Genomic DNA, 25,905 nt, shown 5'->3' with positions numbered 1-25,905 from the left:
CTTACGTGAACACAAATAATCTGAATAAAAGCCTGATTGGAATAGAAAACGCCGTTCCCAATACTCTGGTCTGATATGGCCCATTCGGAAAGACATTTCATTTCAGTGGAGAGAGGTGGATAATGTGGATCATCGTTCCCATCGGTGTTCATATAAACAGTTGTTCCGATCATGACTTCGGGGTTTGGATTGTTACAGAAATGAAAGTCGCAGATGTGACGGAGAAGGGAAAAGAAAAGAAGACAGGCGGAAGCTTTTACTCCTATTGGACAACTCTGCATGTGAAAATGGTTCTGATTAAATGGTTGATGCATGTATACACTCATCAATCACTTATGATTTGAATCTGACTGAAGAGAATTTGCACATGTAAACATAGCTTATTATTGCTCTGTCACATCACTGTTGTACAATAGTAAAACGATTATATCATATTAAAAAAACTTGTAAGGCCACTGGTATTTCTGCATTAATTCAATATTTTAACTTCCTATCCAGAAAACAGTACCTCGAGCAGAGGTATTATAGCATATTTTTTACTTTGTCATTGGTTATATCTGTAATTGTTATACTTAATCTGCTTCTTTCACCACCCAGGCCATTCCACAAAAGATATTGCTCTCTCTCTGTCTCCCTCCACGGCCTTGTCAATATTTGTTGACAAGTTTTAACAATGGTGGTGATGTGGCTACAGGGCTGGAAGTAGTGTGATCATTTGAAAAGACCCACCGTCTTTGTCCAGACTGAAATGAATGACAAAGAAACAAAATCTTTGAAATCACACTATAGCCAGACATGAACTCTGGAAAATGTCCACAAAATTGGGCCCAGACAGAGTTTGTACTTCACATATGGTGAACGTGGCAGAGAATTTTCTAGGTCAGCTGTATTTACAAAGGCGGGGACATGTCCAAAAATCTATACCAGATGTAGGAGGGCGTTAGTATTCATGAGGCAAGACACCCGGTACCCATTCGCCTACAGTGACCTGTCAGGTGAAGTTCCAGAATTATTATTTTTTATTTACTTGGCCTGATTTACACGGTTTCTGCCTCTTTAGCTAGATTCAATGGAGACATCAACTGAAATGTAACTATTTCACTCTTAACCCTTTAACACCGAGCATATTGCAGATGCAAGCGCATTTTGCATTACTTCAATTACGCCATGGTTGTGTGCTATCGGAAAACTTACAATGGTTTCTAGTTGCACGTCAAATCCAACATGTGGTTATTACTGTTATTTCACTCATACTGTTGCAGGGAATCAGCATCTTTGTCACCAGAGAGAAGAGAGTTGGAAAAATGCCTGTACATTGTTTCCATACATTTTTTTTGTCCTGTTTTTGGACATTGAGTGTTAAATTTCAAATTGATCATGCAAAATGTGGTGTCCATGTAGTGTTTTTTCTCGGTAAAACCTTTTGAACAACATTTTAAATTGTTGATACACTATTTTAACATGATATTGATAGTTATTCTGGAAAAATGGGCAAAACTCAAAGGATATTTTCATACATTAGTTGCTCAGTATTTAACTATAAGCACAACTGCACAACAGTGCTTTCCTCTCTCTCATTAGAAACGTGATACATGAGGGAGCAGGAAAGAGTGCGGGAATAACAAGTCCCTCACCCTTAAACATACCCCTGTCCCCAACCCCACTTCTTATGTATCAGTTCTCCAGATGCTTGTTGGGGTTACATAAAACTGGGTGAGCACAATAATCAACCTCAAAAGAGGTTTGAAACAGCCACCAGAGCACTTTGTGTGAGACGTGTTTGTGAAATGAAGATATGAATAATGAATGAGCTCATGTAAGAGCTGCAAACACAATTTATTTTATTGTCTGTGGACAATCCCTAAGGAGCACATATTGTATTGTTTCAGAAAATGGCCATTGTTAAAACCTTATTAAAATGCTTTCTAAATGTATTTATTTATCCAGACTTCACGTGAAAAGGCCACGATTTATCGCAATTTAAAAGAATTTCATAAATCTAATCATAAAGCAGCTTTTATTCATAGTTTTAAGTGTTTTATGTGCTTGACTTTATTGCTTGTGAAAGGGTTTGCTGTCCCTAAGGACGGATTTCTGTCTGTCACGCCCTTTTAGTGCGGTGTAATTGGTTTCATTGGAGACGTTTTTCATGCAGAGAAAAGTATGGTTCTAGTATCAGTCAAAAAAAGCAACCACAAAACAACACAATTTAATTTGCACACACACACACACACACACACACAAACCATTAACAAAATAGTTTCTTTCATCAGAAACAAATGTTTTTCAGGGACTGTATTTTTGCAGAGAGAATATTTTACTTTTAAACAGGATATTTCATGAGCTGCAATGACATTTGTGCAGCTACAGCACTGGAACAAGAGACAAATAAGTCAACACTGCAGACATGATGAACTGGACATAGTTGCAGCATGGAAAGTGGTGAATGCTTTACTGTGCTCTTATCATTGTCAGGGAGCATTTTATGATATGTGCAGACAGGTGTGAGCTCGTCTGTCCGCAGCTACCAATATAGGTCTCCCTAAAAGCCCAGCAACCAGGTTTGTGATCATATAAATCTGACATATTCACAGTCAGAAAATTACATATTAAACTGTTGAACCGTGAATAAATCATTACTAAAATTCACACTCTGTGGGTAAGATTAGAGGGTTATTAACCAGCTAGATTTGTTGTCTGTTCAGGGAATCTAAAATGTGTCAAACCTCCATCTGATAATCATTTAGCCTACTGGAAACCAGTGACTTTCACATTTGTATTTTGATTTTCAAATACTGTTTCTCAACATTTGGACCTGTGGCTTTAAAAAGGAATACATTGAACCCCAGCATGTGGGAGTGAAAACTTTTGAAAGCACATCTGGAATAACAGTTTGTGAATACATTGCTTTGAATGTAATAGGATATATATACTGTGAATTAGTGGCTGAGGTCCCCTCGTCCCTCTCAGACTGGTGGTGTGCATTTCTTCCACTGTATTTGGTGTGTCGACAGACAAATGACTAATATAATTACACATTATTCTAACCGTAAGTGAGCTATGCACTTTTCTGTGTTGGCTTTGAAACCTGCTCTACATTCTCTGGACGCACAAGTGGTATTGTGTCAGTTGTATCAATTCTTTCTTGTTTCTGTGTACTGTAGCAACTGTTGTTACGGGGATCTGTGTCAAAGGTCATTGAGTTGTACAAGTGTTCTTTGCACCGTTCGTGCGGTAGTGGCCTGCGTACATGTGCGACTTATCTCACCTGATGCAAATCGTCTAAATGTTGGCATCAAAAAGGTCAAAAGTGTATGTGTGTGTGTGTGTCATCTGCCTCTCTCAGACAAAAGATGCAAGCTCAGAATGCAGCCTATGTGCAAGAATTAGACATTTGGAAGTTTAAGAAAGCATGAGAGTATACAGAGGATGAAGGGGGGGTGGTGAGAACAGAAAAGTGGAGAAAACCAACAGAGTTTAGAAAGAAACATTTACAAATGTTGAGGTTTTAAGCCTCAAAGACAAGATGATAGTGTTGATGAGTTCAGTCCTCCACGGATGTGGTGGCATAGGTGAGTCAGACGTTTCTGTTTGTGATTTTGGCAGAAAGAAAAGAAAGTCAGAGGAAAAAGGGAGAGGGTTATACCAACAGCTACGGGCAGGGATTTGATGTGGTTGCACCGTGCCCATGAAGGCATTTCTTTATGACATGATGTCAAATGCAATATATTCTTCAATGCTCACAATAAAACTGGAGCTATCTGTGTGTATATTGACGGCAATTTACTTTTTCCCATGTCGTAACTTGTACAGTAGGTCTGAACTCAGACATAACAAACCAGGCACAATTATAACACAGTCAGACACGCACACATCCATGCCCATGTGGAGTTGGGGGGTGCTGGGACAATCTCAGTTGACATAGAGCGATAGGCTGGGTCACACTCTGGACAGATCACCATGTCCATCACAGGACCACATAGAGACAACCATTCACTCTCACATTCACACCTATGGTCAGTTTATAGTGTCCAATTTAAATTTTTAAATTCAAACCCCACATCTGCAGGTTTTTGGACTGTGGGAGGAAGCCGGACAACCCTGAGAAAACTCTCACACACACGGGGAGAAGATGCAAACTCCATACCACACGAAAACCTAGTTAGGATTAAGTCTGCATCTCCTTCGTCGGTCCAACTAGAAACTATGGTGCCACTTCTCATTGCTTTCTGACCACTTGATGTTGAGGTCACGGCCTCTTTATCGAAGCTGCTTTGAGTGGCTGTCTTGAATCAGGACACGGGTCGCTCACTACTTCACTTCTAATTGTCCCCCGGTTGAGTTGTGCGCCAGTAATAAACCCCTTTTATGATTGTCTATCCAACTGCTCTGAGAAGGTATCTCAGGCAGTGCTTCTCATAAAAAGGACTTGCATCATATTTCTCATGTGTCTTGTGACTGTCACTCTGAAAAGTTTATTTAAGAGGAATGGGCTCATATTTATGCTGAGGCCAAAATTGATCACCGGCATCATTGCAGACTTTGTTTAATTGCTCCACCAGAGCTACTTTTACTGTCTTGAAGATCATGGCAGGATTTCCGTTTTCTCTTTTTTTTTTAAGTATGATGCTGTCCTCTCTGTAAGATACCCTCTGAAGCATCTTTTCACCATTCGTTCATCTTTGTCAGATTGGAGTTAATCCTTTTTTTTTTTTTTTTATTTCTTCAAGGCCAACCTTTAAAAGCCAGAGGAAAAGATCTTGAAAGTGTGGCTGTGTGGTCTGGCACCGCCCACACGCGTGGCCTCTCTTTGACAACCTGAACCTAAACATTTCCCTCCATGAGTTGTAATCTAGACCTAAGATGGTTACATGTAACCACTGTAATTTACAGAGTCTATAGGTTGAAGGATCCCAGCGTGTTAAGAGCAGAGAGGGGAGTAGCATTTGTAATTTACGTGTATTAGAGAATGACTCAGGGTCCAGATGCTGGAAAGATGGAGTGCTTGTTTAGGTGTGTGTGTGTGTGTGTGTGTGAATGTAAAACACAATGTATATTTTTTAAAAAGCCTTAAAAAGATCTGTTTTAGGTTCTTTACAAATCAACCGTGAACTGTACTTCAACTTGTAAAATGGGCCGTGACTCTGCACGTTAACAGCACTGTGAATGTGTGTTCTTCTATAGAGGAGAATTCATAGCTGATAGAAAGTACTGGTTGAGAGATGAAGGATTGTGAAAATGTCACTTCAATCCTTTCTGCCTCAGACACATACATGTTTATTTGTGAGTGGACTTGTGTTTAGGCTTAGAATTGGGTTTAGCTCAAGCTTAAGGTTAGGGTAAGGGTTATGTTTAGTCACTTAGTTGTGACGGTTAGGGTAAGGGGCTCACTAAAATATATAAACAAGTGTGTGTGTGCGCACCTGTGTGTGTTGTAAGAGGTACTTATCTTATCTAATGCATACTCATATCTTCTTTTTTTTTTCTTTTTTGTCGCAGTCTGGATATGGAAAGTTCATCTATAAATGTATTCAAGCACACGACATGGAAACACTCTCTTTATCTCTCTTATCAAAGTTGTTTTTGCTCAGGTGCATAAAGGGATGATAATATCTACTACATCAAAGATCAAGTTATACAATTTGAATCTGGATCAGATGTGTGGCTTTGATTTTACTAATACTGCAATACATCACTTAAAATACTTATACAAATACAAATTAAGTATAATGTTTGTATGTTATATTGTTTAGTTCTCTAAATTCCCAGGAGGGCAATGGTTTCCCACAAGTCTTCAAGTTTACCATATAATCAGCCCACAAAAGCACTTAAGCACCTTTTTGGAGAATGGATGATCCATGCTGAGAACAAAAACAGCCACCAGGTGTTTACGTTTGTCGTGAAGGAAACTAATTTGACTTTCCCAGCATAAGTTACACTCTGTCTCTGAGGCAAACCTAACAAATAACAAATGGACAGACAGTCATGCCTCCACAAGTTTTCCGGCTCTTGCACATTGCTGCTAGTATTTCCAGTTCATGTGGTGTGGGCTGCATCATGTGAGGCCTCTCTACCCAAATTGCTGCTATGATTTTATTGCAGTCTTGATTAGGCACATGTGACTAACTGCAAACCCCTGTTGGCAATGGGTGAGTGGTTGGCAGTAAGCAAAGGTCTTCCAGAGCTCCGACTGGTAATGAGATTCAGCCCCGTTGTTCACAAGACGAGAGCCATTCTCTGGAAATTTGATTCTTCTGGTCGTGTGGAGCAAAGTTGGCTCAACTCTCCTTATTTCACACATTAACTGGTGTGTGTGTTTGTGTGTGTGTAGGGGGGTGTGTGTGTGTGTGCGTGTGTTTGTGTAGAGGGGAGACATTTTTATACTGCAGGCAGTCGTCACTACCTCACAGAAGAAAAATGCATAGAAGAAAAACAGCCAAGTTGAAGAGAGGGAAAATATCGGGGTCTTTCAAATGCAAAAAATCTGATTGTGGGATGGAAAATGGAAATGTGACCACTTCCCTGACATGAAAAGCAGAGTACATGAAGACTAAATCGTGATATTCTCCAGAATGAATTGGACCGTGTTCTCGTTCTTCCTGTGGCCTTTTTTTTTCCAGTGGATGAGGGGAAAGAAAGGGGAAAAGTCATGGCTATGATTTGTATTTCATGAATGCCAACACAAATTGGGCAGCCATTTTTTTCTCTCTCGTCCTGTTAAAGGGGCTTCTCCATTAAAAGACCTATTATTCATTTGCCACATCAAAGGGCCATATAAATTCCTACCATGCTCACTTCAGGGAAAGGAGGTAGTTGTAAATGAAAAACAATAAAAAGATGGGTGGGGGTTGCCTATTTTCAGTAATCAAAATGAGCAGAGGGGCTGTGATGCTACAGTGCTCTTGTGTGGTCTTTTCCTGTGTGTCTGACTCCACTCGTGGCTCTTCCTCCTTCCCGTACATTCTCTCTTCCCTCTTTTGTGGCTCTAAGCCTATGAGCTGTCGTGGGCCCTTCCTCATTACACACCCAGCGGAGCTTTAAAAAGGAAGGACTGGAGGTCTTAGCAGCCACACACTCTCTATGCCTGTGCGTCTGCCTGTTGGTCTTGGTGTGCTGCTCCAAAAAAAGCGCCTGTGTCGACCTCTTCAGCCTCCAGGTTGCTTGGATCAAAGATGCGTACACCGCAGCAAGGGGCCCCCAATCTCATGCTCATCCTCCTGTGCCCCATCCTGCTGGCTGTGGGCCGCGCTGCTGTGGAGCGCCAAGGTGAGGAGATGACCGAGTTATTATTGCTGCTCGTGGTTGGGATATTAGGAGCACTTTGTGGGCGCACAGACTTGAGCAGGTAACCTCAGCCTGAAAACGTGGGAATGTGTGAGCACAGACTGCGCTTGTGCTTGTCAGCTGTGGTGGTCCATGAGCATAGACTCAGGTGTGTAGTTGTGATGGAGAGACTGAGAGTATCAGTGTTGATGTACAAAAGCTGGTGTGAATGTATTTTTGCCTGTGTCTACCTGTTTATGTACAATGCGGGACCGATTGTTTGTCTTTCCATTGGCTGAAGGAATGTTCTCTTTCACTAGACAAACAGACACCAAATTTGTAGCGGGAACTCAGTATTTAAATGTCTTAGTCAAATATTGAAACCATTATTTGTAATAGGAAAATCATTTTGCAATTGCAATGCAAACGGTAGCTGATTCGTCTGAAGGCTGCATAACACTTTTGTGATGCTTCTGTGGAATTTTCTTCCCTACCCAAAGGCAAAATGTGCAGGCACAAACTGAACTCATGTAAACCTCTTTACCATTCCAAACATATAACTCGCATACCTTATTCTGTACCTGCCTCTGCTGCACCAGGTTATCTCTGAGATCCACTTGCATCCGTCCACTCTCCCCACACACTCCTCTTACTCATATCTGTGTTTGTTTCCATGGAGCAGCACTGCATGAACTGGAGAAGGAACCAGCTTATTGGGATGCTCAGGCGAGAGCGACACTGGATGCTGCACTGAGACTCCACCCTCGGAATCACCGTGCCAAGAACATCATCCTGTTCCTTGGGGATGGTAGGCCATGCTATCATTACAGGAATCTCTACAAGCAAATATTCAATATTGACTTGGTTGTAGGTTAATTTTGAACCAAAAAAAGTTACCTGCAGTTGGAAATACAGTGACAATACAGAACAGTGTGCAACACAGCTTGGAGAGCAGGAGTGAAACTCAATTTGTAAAGATCAATGCCTCAGAGGTTTCTTAAATATTTGGATGTTTAGCTTTGGTGGTTTGTTAAAAAAGCTTGAAATAAACAAGCTTTTACATGGATTTGATGAGGAAAGAGTTATGTAAGTAATTCACTCTCTAATCTGATTTTTCTTCAATTGAAGAGGGAGTTACTGTTAAAGAGTAATTGTGTCTGTATAGGTTACCATAGGTAAAGATACTATCATAATAATTTAGTAATTACTAAGTTTCTAGTGTTTCTATGCTTTATTGCACTATAAAAGACCCTTTAAGCAAGTAATACCTTAATGTGTCTCGAATGTCACTGTTTTTCAAAATGATTGCTCTCAGCATAGTCAAATAGTTTAGTGGAATAAACCTAATGTATGTGAAATTCCCACAGTCTTACCCTCTGATGAGCTAAGAAGAGACGTAGACTCTGCAATAGCTGTAGCAGGCAACTACTGGAAAAGTCACCCGAGTTAACCCATACTTACCTTACTCTGTTAAGTGTAGTGTGCGCCCTTATTTTGAAACAAATAGATATTATGTATGTAGATAATAGCATGGTTAAAGAAACTTCCACAATTACTTTCCTATGTACTTAAACACTAAATGAGAATATGGTAGACTCTAGGAATGCACTGTCATCTTTCCTCTGATTTTACAGCATAACATCTTTTTTTATGTACATATATTGCTACTCTCATTAATGGTATATTTTAATGCAGCAGTCATTGGCAAAGCCTACTCTACACTGTTGCGGAGATTTGATTATTAAGTGAGTCGACCAAAGACGGAGTTTCCTGGAGTCAGAGATGAGTTAAGTTGAAAAGCTTTATTGAAAGCAGCTCAGATCTGAGGAGAACTGAGACAATGCCAAACATAAAACAAGTATGTTAACAGTTGGGCATCCTCTGTCAGTCTGCCTGTGAGTCCCAGAGGTAGGATACTTAAAGGTGCTTCTTCTGCTGATACATGGAGCTGACCTTGGTGAGGACTGCGCAGTAGCGTCATTTGCCCCATTCCGGTCAGGCTCAGCGAAAACATGAAGAGACGAATTCTGTAGACAAGCAGTGCTATACCGAGGTCGCTCTGACACAACAGTTTCGGCAGGCGCTGTCCTGAATTGTTTAGGCTTGTGCTTAGGAATGGGAGCTGATAACTTTAGAGAAGGCCGAATAATATTTTTCCCTCACATACACAGTCTGCTGCTTGATAAAAACAGACAAAGTCATTGAGCCGTTGATGAACAGTGATGGTCTTGACAACTGAAGTGTATTGAAGATATTTCCTTTTTGACTTATTGGAACCATCTAATGTTTCTTAGATGCATCAGGTAATTATGTAAAGCTAATGCTTTTTTTTGAGTGATTTGGTGTGACAATTAAGATGGTAAGTTAATTGTGGGAGAAACTGACATGATGCATTTTCAGCCTTAATCTGCGATTATTCACTTTAGGGACAAGCCAGTTGGCTTTGATTGGAATATTTTACATTAGCTGTCACTGGTGTGATTTGTGTATAGCTGTGGCAGCATGAAACTAATTTTTGTAAGGGGAACTGTGAAAAGGAAGAGATTTAAGAGTTTTTTTTTCCACTTAACGACTAATCAAACTTGGTTACATTTCTGGGTGGTCAGGGCTGCATCTCTTCTGTCTAGAGCCTGTGTGGAGTTAAAGAAAGGGTTAAATGCATCACAGTATCATGGGCATGTATTCATGTTTTTAAAGCATCCAGAGACATTTTCTGTATCTATATCTATCTATATATCTCTATGTTGTATAGTGAGAGAGCAATATTTTTTATGTCTATATTACAGATTTCCTATGAATCCTGGGTTGAATAGTTGGCTATACGAGTCATTGTTGGCCCGTCTGATTATTTTGTTTGAAAATGTGGCTTTCCTAGAAAACCACTGTCTAACTGTACCAACTATTTGCAGATTCAGTAATGGCCTTGCCATGTGCTGACTCTGTTGACTTGTAGAATTGCTGAATCAATATTGTTTCTCAGTTATAAACTGAGCTGTTCAAAACAAAAAATGTTTTAGTTTTCTTGTCATGGTTTTACTGGACAGAGAACAATTGGCACGCTCTGTTTGACCAGTGCAACCTTCAAACACATCATATTTAGATTCCTACTTCATTGAATGTATAGTGCAGTACTCATTTAATGACAGTGAAGCTAAAAACATGGAGCATGTCAGAGACCCTCACCTGTAAATGATTGTCTCCCAGGAATGGGTGTGTCCACTGTGTCGGCAGCTCGGATCCTGCGGGGTCAGATGGAAGGTGGCTCAGGGGAGGAGGCACTTCTGGCGATGGACACCTTCCCATATGTGGCTCTGTCTAAGGTGACAACACAATACTGACCTATTTTTCCATGTTTCAGAAGGTCATTTCATAATTTTCTCAATGTATTGCATACCATTTCAACAGGAGGTTCATATTCACCATTTACTTTTAATACATGGATACAATGTAGCATTTATTATGCCCTTTAATTGTAAATGAAAGTAATAATTTAGCATGTTTTCACATATATTTATCAAAATGATTCCATTGTTCTTCACAAGACTCTTTATTGACTTCCGTTAACTTGGACAGCCTAAACAAAGTGTTATCCACACCCTTAATCATAATCAGTTAATGTAGAAGCTTAATCTAACCACACTTTAAATGTTACCTCTAAGCTTTCTCAGATATGAGGTTAGGACCCACATGAGGACTATTGGTCTTGACAAGGTCAGTGTCTATGACAGAAAAGGTCCTAAAATAGTTAACAAATACAATTAAATAAATCGGTATGATGTAGTTTGGAGACAGAAAGAGAAACAAAGAAAATGTGGAGAGCTGGACAAAAAGAGAGTGATGCTGTCCAGATAAATCCTCTGGTATAAAGAAGGGAGTGGGAGTGGTCAGTGGTTTGGTGTGTGTCTTTCACATTCCTTGTCTTCTAACATGTACGATCTTGTCTCATACCATCCATCTCTTTTGTGTCTGAATGGAGCTTTGAGGAATTAAGCTAAATCAGCACTTCAACTGAAAGTGCAGACTTTGTGGTAGAAACAGTGAAAACAGACTTTAACATAGTTATGTATAATAGATGCAAAAATGCAACCTCACGACCAAACATAATTCAGTGTCTTTAGTGTTTCTGTATCCTAACCTATAATCAACCAGGATTGTTACGTGATTAAGATGGTTGGGTAGAGCACGTAGATGTTTTCAGGAATATTCTCAGCCTGTTGTATGAGACTGTTCCATAGAAACTTAGCAACAGCTTTTTTTAAAGGTCCCATATTATGCAAAATCAACTTTTTAATCATTTAAATCCTTATATTTGGGACTCTGGAGGCCCTATCAGTCGGCAAAGTGTGAAAAAAGGGACTCACCCATGTTTTTGTGGTCCTCTTCAGTCTAACTACAGGAGATAAAACACGCGATGTTGACTTCTGCGCTAACTGAGACGTCAGAAGACACTAAATTCCTGGAATTGTTGTCTCACGGAGCTCCGCTTTGTCCGTAAAACACACGAGAGTGCTGGCGAGGGCAACAGTATCCAAAAACCGGAAGCCTGCAAAGTCCACAAAAAAGTTCTATTCTTGGCTCCACAGTGCAGCACAGAGTTCTACACAAACTTCCAGCCTCAGAGGATTTATCTGTCCAGTGGATACATATGATATATACAGCAATGTGCCTGCTCGAGCCTGCAAATTATCACTTTTCCAATAATTACTGTTAGCTCCCAGTAGCCTCTGTGGCTGATGTCATATCAAGTTTTTTTTTTTTTTTTTCAAAGAGATACTACTAAACAGAGCGTTCTGAACAGGGCTGTTTTGGCAGGGTGAATGAACTGCTGTGGTGCTTCATCTTTCATGGTATTGTGACCAATGCATGTCACAGACATGTTCATTAGGACACCAGGGAACTAGTTTAACTTGGAGAAATAGGGTATAATATGAGACCTTAAAAAACAATACAATTGGCAGTGACAGCCACCTTTGTTGAATCCCTTTCTGTTCCCATTTTAATTTACTTACCATTTTAAGAGGAATTGCTTTGAATGTGTTTTCACTTCACAGACCTACAGTGTGGATAAGCAGGTCGCAGACAGCGCGAGCACAGCCACGGCCTACCACTGCGGCATCAAGGCCAACAGTAAGACAGTCGGCCTCAGCGCTCACGCAGTGGCCTATGAGTGCAACACCACCTTCGGTAACGAGGTCTACTCAGTTTTACAACGTGCCAAGGCACAAGGTAAGAGCAGTAAATGACACGGCCAAGTAATGGGTGTGATGTGTAATGAAACGTTGAACAGCTTTGAATTACATTTGTTATCTGAAGATATGCACAGGTCATAGTTGCCTGAAAATAAAAACACAAGGTATAAAACAATCCTCTGATAAGCATGATCTTCGCTACCTATTTAACCACTGATAGCCCAATTTTCAAAACAGCCTTCATGAGATAGTGATTTCTTCTTCACTGACCCCTTCACCATTTCACAACATGTACAGTACTGTGCAGAAGTCTTAGTCCACCACTAGATTTGTTGTTTTAGCAATGCTATAATGACAATAGAGGATAATTATTTATATTTCACTTTACTGGAACACATCCAGAAAATATGTATGCAGTTTTTTTTTGCTGATCCTCTACAGGTACAGTATTTAGCATGAACTACCCTACACTTGAACAATAGCACAGCTCTGTTAATACTGGACTGGAACCTTAATTAATGTTACTGGTAAAATGGTTTGTCCTACAATTTCATTTAAAGAACTATCTGCTGTAAAAAATGTCTATGACTATGATCAAGACACGCTTGAGCATTACATACACATGTTGCATGAGTTAAACTCATTGACATCTCGCAGTAAGACCAGCTTTATGTCGCATCACTTCATTCCAAATTCCAATGATCACAATTTTTTTTTTTTTTTTTATCACATTATTGATTGGTTGAATTGCGTAACTAAACAATACTGAAAAAAAATTCTCGTCAACTTCCCATTTTTCCTCCAGTCAAGTTCATTACTTGACCAGAGAGTCAAGACTGTTGTATCCACAGTGACAACTGAACAACTGACAAAACGGACAAATGTGTGACTTGTCAGTGTCACGAAAATAAAAAGATTCTTGTGTTTATCTCTGATTTGTTTATATCTCTGCACTGTTCCAGGTAAATCAGTTGGTATTGTGACAACCACCCGTGTCCAGCATGCCTCCCCAGCTGCAGCCTACGCACACTCAGTCAGCCGCAGTTGGTACAGTGATGCAGATCTCCCTTTCAGTGCGCGCCAACAGGGCTGTGTCGACATTGCCACCCAGATGGTCACCAACGTTGACATTGATGTATGTAAGGGCACTTAATTAGCACTTTATATTAACATCATATGATTTTGGATTTTACTGAAGAAATAGGTTGAAGGAACACAGCGCCATTACCGGTTTCTCCTCACCTGGTGTAACCTTAAACAGTTGTCTTGTTATTGTTTGTTTTCCGATGGACAATCAGCCGTTTATCTAACTGTATATTGCTTTCCAGTAATTGAAGTGTATGAGGGATTTTATTGGAATATGATTTTGAAAGGACTTTGTTCTCGTTAAATGTTTTAACACATTACAAGCCATCTGTCAAATGAGCTGTCTGCTTATAAGTTGCCATGGTTTAGTTCTTTGCTTTGTTAGGCTTTCTTTTTTATATATATTTCAAAAGTTAAATTTAGTTATTTAAAGTTTGTGCGCTAATTCTTATTTTTATTCTTTTTTCTTTTTCTTTTTCTTTTTCTTTTTCTTTTTCTTTTTCTTTATTTTATTTTTCTTTATTTATTTATTTATTTATTTATTTATTTATTTATTTATTATTATTATTTTTTTACAATAAAGAATCTTGAATCTTGCTTTAAAGGACAAAACAAACAAACAAGCAAAAAACATTCCGTTTTTAAAATCTGTGTATGTAATGCTGGTATAGTTGTTAGTGGCTGAGTATGTATGAACATAATTGTATGCCTTTGGTCTGCACACTTCATTAAAACATCAGACTATGTATACAGTATATAACCATTTGACTGAATACTTTGGAACATTCACTTGAACAAAATACCAGCATCTAAAACGCATCTTCATTATTATTTTTGGTAATTTGTATTTGAATTCATTTTAATCCCCTCTATACTTTCTTTTGGAAAAAGCTGTGAAAATCTGTGTCCTGATTACATTGTGACTGGTATTCCCTCAAGGTGATCCTGGGAGGAGGGAGGCTGTACATGACACCAAAAGGCACCCCAGACCCAGAGTATCCTACCTCCAACTCTCGAAAGGGGGACCGCAGAGACAAGAGGAACCTCATTGATGTGTGGCTGAATGCTAACCCAGTAAGGTCATTTAATATTTGTACTTGTCAGTACATGCAGCACTTTAAGGATAACCTCTCTCACACACTCATGTATCCTCTGTTTTGTGTTTCAGGACAAGAGGTCACACTATGTGTGGCACAGGAAAGAGTTTGATGAGATTAATGTTAAAACTACTGACCGGCTCATGGGTGAGTACGTAGATGTTTATATAAACACAATCAGGTAGAGCAGGTGAACGCACACATGAACACATGTAACAGAAACACTTGTCTATCTACACAAGACTGATAATCAAACACCTGTCTATCAGGATAAACTGATAGCAGCTATGGTTTGCATAAACACTGACCTTGTCAGGACCACTACTCATGGAGACCAAAACCTGGTCCTGATGAGGCATGAACTGGTTGTAGTGAAGTAAACCAATGCGGTGTACTTAGAAGAATAGCTAACCAGTGTGTGTGTGTGTGTGTGTGTGTATAGACACTCACTCACACTCTCTTCTTATCTATGTTGCGAAACCCTCTCAAGGGCTTTGAAAGCAGTAAGACCGGCTTTGAAAGCAGTAAGACCAGCTTTCATCTTTACAAGCATGTCAAGATCACATGATAGTGCACTGTGAAGCTGTAGATAGCTCATACTATCAGCCCTTATTGCAATGATACATAATGCTTGTAGTACTGTACAGAAGCAGCTGTTTGCTGTTACTTTGACTTTATGTTGCAAATGTACTTCTGCCTTCGTCTTTCAACCATTGTCTTTTTTCTGTCTCTGCAGCCACTATATCAAACCTATTTTTTTTTTCTATCCCTCTCTTTTCTATGTTTCCAGGTCTGTTTGAGCCAAAGGACATGAGGTTTGAGATTTTTCGCAACAGCACACGAGACCCTTCCATTGTGGAGATGACGGAGAAGGCCATACAAATCCTCAGCAAGAATCCCAAAGGATACTTCCTGTTTGTGGAAGATGCGTATTTCTGTATATCAGCACTCTTAAGAAGCGTTGTATTATCGGTATCATGATTAATCATGCCCACTTGGTGTAATGATTTATACCTGGAGTGACCTTTGGAACTTAAATAAGTAAATAATTAAGAACAGCTGACAAATGAATGAAATAATGTTGGTCCTAGTGTCAAAACAAGTTGAGGTTGTGTCTTATTTAGTTTCCTTTACTGTTACAGTACGAGGGAGAATTGATCACGGTCATCACGATGGGATTGCCAAACTGGCCCTGACAGAGGCTGTGATGTTTGACCAAGCAATTCAGCGCGCTGCACAGCTAACCAGAGAATCTGATACACTGACTGTGGTTACTGCTGACCACTCACACGTCTTCACCTTCGGCGGTAGCACACCTCGAGGAAACCCCATCTTTGGTAAGCCATTAATGTTGGCCAAAGTGAAATTAGGATGGAAATAAGACTAATCACTGAATCTGTGTTTGCATCCAAGTACAATGTGGAAAAAAGCTTCATACATACCTGTTAATGTCATCATATATTCCTTACTTTTTTTTTCTGTACAGGTCTGGCACCAAAGAAAGCTGATGACAGAATGCCTTTCACCAGCATCCTATATGCTAATGGCCCCGGGTATGTCCATGTAAATGGAACCAGAGGAAACATCACAATGGTAGATTACTGTAAGTACAAGCTAATGTCTTTCAGATGTAGTGCTGATGTGTAGACAGACAGCATAAACTCATGTGGTTATGGCCGACTCATGCCTGTGTTTTACCCTGGCAAGCAAATGAAATACGATGTTTATGGCACTGTGCAGTCTTTTGCTCTCATTGTTTACATGTAGCTGTACTTTTCTTTGTAGAACGGTGAACTTCAATCGTCTGGTGTTTCCCTCCTTGGTTCTGCACCATTCCCTTTAGCCATTGCATGAGTGTTCTTGGACAAAATATACCCAGCCAAGGATGAATAAACACAAAAAGATTTTTTTTTGAATGAATCCTTTTCCATAATATAACCTTTTTTCTTTGTCTTGAGTACAGAAAAGTACCGTTTGTTGTACATCCTAACTTCAGGGCATGTTGTGCTTGTTTTGCACCAATGATTGTGTGTTTCTTTTGAGGGAGAAATAAGTTAAATGGCCTCAATCTTTGGTTATATTTCAGTGTGGAAAATCACACAGAAAATGCTGTAATTTTACCAAATGGACTTAAATTACATTTTTTGGTTGCAAAATGTCGTAATTGAGTTAAATGGGTTAAATTACGGAGGATTTACAAAACACCACTTGAGCTGCAAAACGGCCACAAAAACATCTATGAGGAGAATGCATTCTTGAAGCAAATCAAAGATATTTTGTGAAGTGGGTGGTAGCTGCATCGGCAATCACACAAACTTTGTTTGCAATTTCTCAGTAAATTTTATCTTGTGAAACGATAAAGTCATCACCAATTGATGGTTAATACCTGGGGCGGAGTCTATTCAAGCAACTGCTTTGTATTTACCATTGATGAGTTGTCTAAAATAGTGTTTTGTCAACAAATATTATTTCACTCTCCCCTGCACAGATGATGAGGAGTACATGCAGCAGGCTGCTGTCCCATTGGATGCTGAGACGCACGGCGGGGAGGACGTCGCCATCTACGCCAAAGGCCCAATGGCTCATCTCTTCCACGGGGTGAAGGAGCAGAACTACGTGGCACACGTCATGGCCTACGCTGCCTGCCTGGAGCCCTACACAAAATGCCCCCCTCAGTCCCACAGTCACACCCACACCTCAGCTGCGTGTGTGAACACACACTCCTGCTTCCTCTTTGGCTTGCTCACCCTCCTCTGGTTGTTCAGATGACCCAGTCACACAAAATAATACGTAGTATGTATGCAGCAAATCCGGACACTTGATGCAGAAAAAGCATTCTTGTTGGCACACACATTTGTTGTATGCACACAGGCTGGCAGGGATAAACATATACAGCACAACACTGTATGTGATGAATAAAAACTACTCACATGGCCTGCTCCGTGGCCACTCAGCAGACATTCAAATTAATGTATAAACTGCCTTGTATTGCTTTAACATGCATGCAGTATCCTTGTCCTACTGACAGGCAGACATTATAGGACACATTGATTGACAATAAGTATCTGGGATGTTTCTTGGAGGAAACGCTCTTTCCTATGCAGAACCATTTGCACTTTACTAAGGCTATTTCCTACTTGCAACATGACTACTAACTTAACTAGCTCTTTTATTAGTTAGTGATATTTTTTAATATCTTTTCCATAGTTTCAAGATGAATACAGATTTTGCCAGCGCAATCTGCCTGCTCCGAGTTATCTAACACTTGTTTACACGATAATCTGAGGGTTCCCTTGAAAATAACTTGAAGCAATCAAGCAAGGGACCGAGCAAGGGCTCTGATCAGCCTGTGGACAGTTGTGATGAGTGTAAGGCAGACGCAGAAACCTGAATTATGAGCCAACTTGCCAAGCCAAGCTGCAACACCAAAAGACCATACAAGTACTCAAGTTACTCTCAAAACTGAGTTAAAGAGTCTAACTTCAACATCAAGATACTGTACCCTGTTTAGGAGTGGAAAAATGTAGCTTTCAATATTTTTTTCAAGTTTGTATCTTTGTATATGTACTATTTGGCTTCAAATAGTAAATATGTTTTCTGTCAGATTGTCATTTGATACAGTAAATAATCTGTCTGGATTGTATTTGAATGTATTTTGTAAGCAAATGTATTTTTATACTGATGTTTTTGCAAATGTTAGCTATAAATAAGTATTAAAAAAAAAAAGTCCATTCATTCAGTCATTTCACTTTTATGTGCAACAAACCATAGGAAAAGAAGAAAAACAGTCAAACTGCTAAGTTATTTTGAATCAGCATTCAGTAAAAAAAGGAAAAAAAAACACTATCTCAGGATGACAATGAAATCTATTCCGCAAATTGTAATAGTCCATTAACTCTAACAGTGTTATTGTAAACTCCAAAGGTCAGACTGTATATCTTTGCAACACAATCTGTAAAATGTTGTGTCCTCGTCATACTCTGTGTCATATACTTCGGATTTTTCTCTGTATGATTCTAATATTCCAGTGGATCAAAACACATGTCATGACGTCTTTCTGAGGTGAAGCCTTTCGCTGTAGTAAATTAAAATGCTGACACAGACAAAAGAAAATGGTTGTGACCCTGAACACCATAGCCAGGCAGGGCTGAGGGTTTTTACCAACCACACTGCAGAGAGCCTCACACACGTGTGCAGTCAGAACCACCTGCACACACACACACACACACACACACACACACACACACACACACACACACACACAGACATGTGTCAACAATTAATTCTGCCATAAATTCAAACATAATGGTCCATGTGTTAGAACACTTTTTCAGACATTGGTTAAATTCTGGCCAGCTCAAAACCTACCTTTATGAGGTCTGGATATCTATAAATCTAACTCTAGATATGAAACCTGCTGCTGGGAAACATTCATCAGATGCTGCTTAGAAATGATCAACGCAAAAACAGATAATGGATTAATTACTTTGCAATTAAAATTAATGAGTAATCGGCCTCATTTACACGTAAACCATGTGCCACCTGCGGGTAAAGTCGACCAAGTTTACTGAGGACAAAACTAATCAAAACCAATCAGTGGAGAAGACTGACATCACCTGAGCTGGTGTGAACCACTGTGGAGCTTAGGTTGCTAAAATGTTGCTAAAAGCAGCTGCTGAAAGAAATATGTAACTGTGTGTGTGTGTGTGTGTGTGCACGTGTGTGTGCACGTGTGTGTATGCACGTGTGTGCGCGTGTGTTCAGTTCGACTTATTGCTCTCGTCATGCTTATGTGCCCTTTGCTCCTTGAATGCAGCTATAAAAGGGATGTCGGTGAGTGGACAAGAACTTTTACATCCAGTTTACTTTTTCATATTTACATATAGACAGCAGCATGGCTCAGACATTTAAGCAGGCGCGTGAGCCTCTTTTTATTGGATTATTGATTTTCATTTCATTGCAGCAGATTTTGTGTGCTTCAGGTAAGAGTCTGTTATACATTGTTGATGTCTTGATCTAGACGAAAACTTAGTATTGCCTCTGGATTTCACACTTCAATTACCTCAGGACCATGAGAACCCTGAATATTTTTGGATATCATTATATTAACTTTTATTCTAGGTAATAAAGGAATTACATGCTATAGTGCATCAGTTGTCTGTTTTTGCTGATTGAACAAAAACTAAGCTGATTTAGGAAGCTTTGCTTGTACTAAGATGTGCATAGTTAGATAGTTACATGTACATGTAAATACTATTAAAATATTATAGTTTACACTGGAACCAAATATTTTAGACACTGTTATATTTGCTATGAATGTCATGTCACATCCTCAGTGTTTCTGTGTGTAAAACCTTGTAGTTTTTGCCATTATGATTTTGACAATTGCTTAGTTAAATAAGAAAATGTAAACAATGGATAATTTGTGTGAATTGACTGAGTAAATATACATAAATAGTTAACTCACAATTGTGGATGTCAGTGTCATATCATATTATCTCTTTCTTGCGTACAGAAGAAGAGCTCCATGCGAGTTACTGGAACAACAAAGGGAGTCAGGCGATTCACGATTCCCTGAATGTTCAACCTAATCTCCATCAAGCCAAGAACCTCATCCTCTTCCTGGGGGATGGTGAGTCTGAGAAACAGATATTTATTTGAATTATGGGTCGTTTGCTGATTTTTAGTCCACTTTGTTTGTTCAGGTGAGACTCACATCGTGACGGTGGTTGAGTTCTCCAAGAGAGTATGAATATGCATGTATGTACTATGTGGCTTTAAAAAGCAAACGTTTGTGGGTAGAAGGGGACTGATGAATGACTGAATATCAAGTTGCTTGGAATTATGAGTAATCTCGGATTGTTAAATTGAGATTATATTTCCTATCAACTCCCAATTCTTCAGAATAATAAAGTCATTGCTGCTCTGTACTTCCTCCTATCAAGATCAATAGTTGACCAATACTCCATAAACATGCTGATAGTAGCTATTTATGATTTGATGCTGTTTTATTAATAGAGATTAAAAATGATACTTGATGGTTTGCATGTAGTTATCTATGCATATTTAAGATTGAGAAATGTATTCCATGTTACCTGAAATGAAATGAATAAATGTACATAATCATGTTTTAGAGGAGAAAACATCTAGGTTATGAAAGTATTTGCCTTACATATAGTCCTATTTGGGAAAGAAAATATCTTGGCTGTCTTTCACCGACCTTTAAACTAATATTAGCCGAGGTACCTAATCAGGTTGAGAGAGCACAATGGCAACTCTGTGTCTCCCTGGTTGGTTTTATCTAACACTCAGGTGTGCTTCCACCTGCTTTCAGGTATGGGAGTAACAACGGTGACTGCAGCGCGGATCCTCAAAGGCCAGTTGGCAGGAAAATCAGGGGAGGAGACCAGTCTAGTCATGGATACCTTTCCTCACCTGGCACTGTCAAAGGTCAGCCAGCAACACACCAACACATTCACAACGTCACTGGAATGTGTTCAAACCATTACAATGAGGAGATCCCACACACACAAAAACACTTTTGAAATTGTTCAAATGATCTACAGACTTAGATGTCCCAGCTAACTTTAGCAATACATGTGTGCATATCATTCTGTTCTTTTAACCCAACATAGTGATTGTTATTACCCAGGAAATGTGACTTCATCCTTTGCAAAATGGTTAAGATAAATTAGAATCTGAAGCTGTGAGGTATTTTGTTTAAAAATAAGACCCTTATTTGACTGACCTAAGAATTCTAAAAGGCAGAATGAATGTGAACATCACATGCTTCAGAGTCAGAATGTGCAGGATGTATTTGTATCATTAAATGTGCAGGCGTTTCATCTGCTTACTTGGAAAAGCTTGCTGCAGAAATGAAACTCATAATTAGATTCTGCTCAAACTGTGAATGTGTGTGATTTGTATTTGGTCCCTGCAGACATACAATGTTGACCAGCAGATGCCAGACAGCGCAGGCACAGCCACAGCATATTTGTGTGGTGTGAAGGCTAACTATGGCACTCTGGGTGTCACTGCTGCCACACCAAGGGGCAACTGTAGCGCCAGCATCGGGAGAGAGGTCAAATCTGTTCTGCATCGTGCCAAGAAAGCAGGTAGTTTATATCATTCTTCACAAAGCTTTGCTTTATTGTGGCTTCATTTATGGACCTGTGTCATGTTTGGATCTTTAAGGTGTGTGTTGCTGCATGTAAGGACACTGTCACTAATAAAATGTCTTTTTTTTTCCCTAATATTTTAAGTGCACTATCAAATAAACCTCCGAGTAGGTAGAAGAGCAGCATGTGAAAAATACAGAGCATTTAGCGTTTATTCATTCGGAGGTACTTGAATGTTGTCGTCAAAACACTGGCATGATTAGAACCATAATGCTCTTTTATTTCCTTCTCTGTTTTTAGGAAAATCAGTCGGAATTGTCACAACAACCCGAGTGCAGCACGCCTCACCAGCAGGAAACTATGCTCACTCTGCTGATCGAGATTGGTATGCTGACTCTGACCTCCCCGAAGAGGCCGTCCAAAACGGATGCCGTGACATTGCATATCAGTTGCTCCACAACACAGAGATTAATGTAAGCATTAATAAAGGGGTACTGCTGTGGCAAAACGACGCATTGGATTTGAAAGAACTTAAGTGCTAAATAAATCCCTCAATATGTAAAATCTTAGATAAAAGTGTTCCCTCTCCCTCCACTAAAGGCCAATACAAGAGTCAAGTGGCTGCACCACAGGAATAAAGGATCAACTAATAACATAAAATGTATTTAGTTTGAAAAATAATTTTCTCCATGTGTTTTGATCCAGGTCATTCTTGGTGGAGGTCGTCGGTACATGTTTACCAAGGACATGCCAGACCCAGAATATCCTTCTTACAGAGGAGACCGAACAGATGGAAAAAATCTTGTTGCAGAGTGGATTAAGAACAAAAAGGTAAAACAACAGATTACACTGGTGTGCTCTTCATATTCAGTATAAATACATGTTTTATATATATATTCCCCCCCCCCCTTGCAGAATGTCAGATATGTCTGGAACAAAGTTGATTTTGATGCTGTCAACCCTGCAACAACTGATTTCCTGATGGGTAAGAAGAAGTATCTGTGTTTATACAGGGTTTTTTCTCTAATGTGTCTCATTAAGACATACATACAGTTACAGTTTGGTTTTTCAATTTTGAGTAATGAGACAAGTAGTAACTCACAGACTTGAAATGTATGAGGTCTGCACTTTCTCTCTACATTTAGGTCTGTTCGAGCCTAAAGACTGCCGCTATGAGTTGGAGCGTGATCCCAACAGGGATCCATCGCTCACTGAGATGGTGGAGAAAGCAATAAAGATTCTCAGCAAAAACCCCAAGGGATTTTACCTCTTTGTGGAAGATAAGTGTGTTTGTTTTTGCTCTGCCTCTCTCGGGCATCGTGAATTTCCACGTTAAAATTAATGTGGCGGTTCACACAAAATCTATGTCAATTGCACATCATAAAGTTGGGAAAAACATAACGGTAGTTAGTGAGGCAATTTAAATACCTATACCTATTTTCTTGTAGCGGATGTTTTATTCTTAGCAATATTTTTTTGTCATCATCTCACTACATTGTGGTCCATGGATTAGAATTAACATGTGAAAAATGACATTATGTGTGTACATATGTTCATTTGTCAATGATTCTCTTTTGGACTGTAAGGGGAAGAATTGACCACGCGCACCATGGAGGACGGGCCAAGAGAGCTCTGTATGAGACAGTTGAGTTTGATCGGTCAATTGGCCGAGCAGCAGAACTCACCAGTGAACTGGACACCCTGACGGTGGTTAGTGCCGACCACTCCCATGTGTTTGCGTTCGGGGGACATTCTAAGAGAGGAAACTCTGTCTTGGGTAAAAGAAAAAAAACTAAAACAAAAAAAAACTTTAAACTATGATTAGGCTGAAAAAGTAAATGTCATCTGATATGTTCCATCTTTATCACAAACCTTTTTTCTGGGATGTACAGGAGTGTCTCGCTCAAGAGCTGAGGATGGGAAGCGTTTCACTACAGCTGTGTATGGAAATGGACCAGGATACCAGATACCAGTCAATGGAATTCGCCCAGATGTGAATGAGTCAATTTCATGTAAGTGTGCACCGGTAATCATTCCAGAGATGACAGTGTAATAAAACAGCTCCATCTTGTGGTGGAACAGAAAATCAACCATAAAGGCACAAAGAAGAGTGGAGCCCCTCTTGCCTCCTATCTTAAAAAAAACAATTTGATAAAAAATAAACAGCAAGTAAATCTAGTCTTGACATCTATATTAATTAAACCATTGGTTCTCAAAGTGCAGCTCGGGGGCCAATGGCGGCCCGCAGAAACATTTCTGGTGGCCCCGCAATGAATTACAGTTGATAGTTTTAATCCAGGAGCTACTAAGCTTGTTAAATGTTTATTGGACATTACTGGATACAGACCAATAAGTGTAAACAAAAATACTGGGTATTTACCTGGTTTCTATATGGTGAATTTTAGTGTATTATTGTGTTATAAGCTGCTAATAAGGAAGTAGCTACAGCCCCCAATTACTAGCTATTTACCCAGTAAATATATGGTAACAGTAATGTGTTACTTGGTAATAACCTGTAATTAGAAGGTAAGAACAATGGCCAAAATACTGGGTAATTACCCAGTAAATTATAAAGCGTTATTATATTAATGCTTAAATTACTTAACGCTTAACTGTAGAACTGCAATCTGGTCATTAAAATGATTACAAATGGGATTTCTTTCTGTTTTTTTGTTCTTTTTGTTTCCTTTGTCGGCCCTCAGTCCAATGTTATGTTCCTAAATTGGCCCTCAGGTATCAAAACTTTGAGAACCCCTGAATTAAACCCTGTACTATCCTTGTGAATGCAGTATTTAGATATTAGATATATACAAGATTAGATATTATATTACAAGCATGTCATACTATAATACTCTGTAATGTAATAACACCATTAGCCTATAAGTGTTAAAATGTGTTTACACGATCCACTCAGTCTACAGGTTTTGTCTTATAAGGCTATTAAAAAGCAGTCTCTCCCTTCTTTGTACACACTCTAGGTTTGTTATTTGTCTGAAAAGCTGAATGAAAAGCTAATCTGCTCTTCCTTTGTCCCATTACACTTCAGCACACAATGATTACCGCCAGCAGGCGCCTGTCCCTCTTGATTCAGAGACCCATGGCATAGAGGATGTAGCCATCTATGCCAAAGGGCCAATGTCACACCTCTTTCATGGGGTCCAGGAGCAGAACTACATCGCCCATGCCATGGCTTTTGCTGCCTGTCTGGAGCCCTACGAGAACTGCCGACTCCCCAGCACACCAAACCATGCTGGAGCCGTCCATCCAAGCCTGCTGTTCCTCCTGATGAGCCTTCTCCCCCTCTCAGTCTTCTCTGTCTAAGAGTCTGAGATGGCAGAAATTAAATTAAAGCTGCATATAGTTGCACTTCTTTGACATCGCAACAATTTTAAATAGTTTCAGCCCATCTGGGTTACCTTTTTTGTACAGAAAATAATGTAAACATTTATGCTCAGAGCCATGACTTTTAACACTATATTGACTTTATTTATATAAAACATGGTAATAATATTTTGAATGAAGTAGTGATTTATGATGATGTAATGACGTAAACGATGATGTTTTGGTATACTTTGCTCTGATATTAAAATACCACATTTAAACTGAGATGGCATCCAACTATTTTCTTGAACAAATGACTAATGCTTCCTCTGTTGTTCCACCGTTGTACAGTTTGCTGATATTCATATATTTAAACATATATTTCATATATTTTTATTAGCTTTTCAAGCTGCACAACCATGTCCAACATCATTTCACACATAGCCAAAAAGCATGTTGTACAAAGGGCACTATGAGTAAGATTTGAATTTCTTCCACCATTCTTTTCTATAATGCTGTGCTGTGTTGAGTCAAAATGTCGTCATTGTTTTCCTCAAATATGATTTCATATCATTTCACACCTCCTTCAATTCTGGACAGTTTTGTTTGTTTGTTTGTTTTTTACCAAGTAGATATATTGAATTATGTTTTTTCAAGGCCATGTGCATCCAAATCACCACCACAGTCTAAATATTTCTTCCATAAATCCTCAGTAAATCTGTTCTTTACCATTTAATTTATACTGCACACAAACATACAGACAAACAAACAGAAAAGCAGGCATCATACAATCTCCTTTACAATGGTAGACCTTCCTCCCATAGTCCAAAA

General features: G+C 39.3%; 2 protein-coding genes across 2 annotated transcripts; both read left to right on the top strand.

Moving 5' to 3' along the window:
* Positions 1–7,172: 7,172 nt before the first annotated feature.
* Positions 7,173–17,404, top strand: alpi.1 (alkaline phosphatase, intestinal, tandem duplicate 1; the record flags this gene model as incomplete). The annotated part of the gene is made up of 11 exons (XM_083887797.1): positions 7,173–7,266; positions 7,946–8,071; positions 10,468–10,583; positions 12,315–12,498; positions 13,424–13,587; positions 14,478–14,612; positions 14,707–14,782; positions 15,426–15,572; positions 15,778–15,972; positions 16,122–16,238; positions 17,124–17,404. 11 exons carry the CDS (start codon positions 7,173–7,175, stop codon positions 17,402–17,404), a joined length of 1,635 nt encoding a protein of 544 aa, XP_083743923.1.
* A 2,125-nt stretch (positions 17,405–19,529) lies between these two features.
* Positions 19,530–25,074, top strand: alpi.2 (alkaline phosphatase, intestinal, tandem duplicate 2; the record flags this gene model as incomplete). The annotated part of the gene is made up of 11 exons (XM_083887796.1): positions 19,530–19,554; positions 20,151–20,267; positions 20,970–21,085; positions 21,576–21,750; positions 22,054–22,226; positions 22,459–22,584; positions 22,669–22,738; positions 22,899–23,037; positions 23,340–23,530; positions 23,646–23,765; positions 24,800–25,074. 11 exons carry the CDS (start codon positions 19,530–19,532, stop codon positions 25,072–25,074), a joined length of 1,527 nt encoding a protein of 508 aa, XP_083743922.1.
* Between the last annotated feature and the right edge of the window lie 831 nt (positions 25,075–25,905).

The sequence above is a fragment of the Microchirus variegatus genome (assembly GCF_963457635.1).
Source record: "Microchirus variegatus genome assembly, chromosome: 4".
NCBI lineage: Eukaryota > Metazoa > Chordata > Actinopteri > Pleuronectiformes > Soleidae > Microchirus > Microchirus variegatus.
Note: the sequence above shows the minus strand (reverse complement) of the source record. Positions and strands in the feature narration are given on the sequence as shown.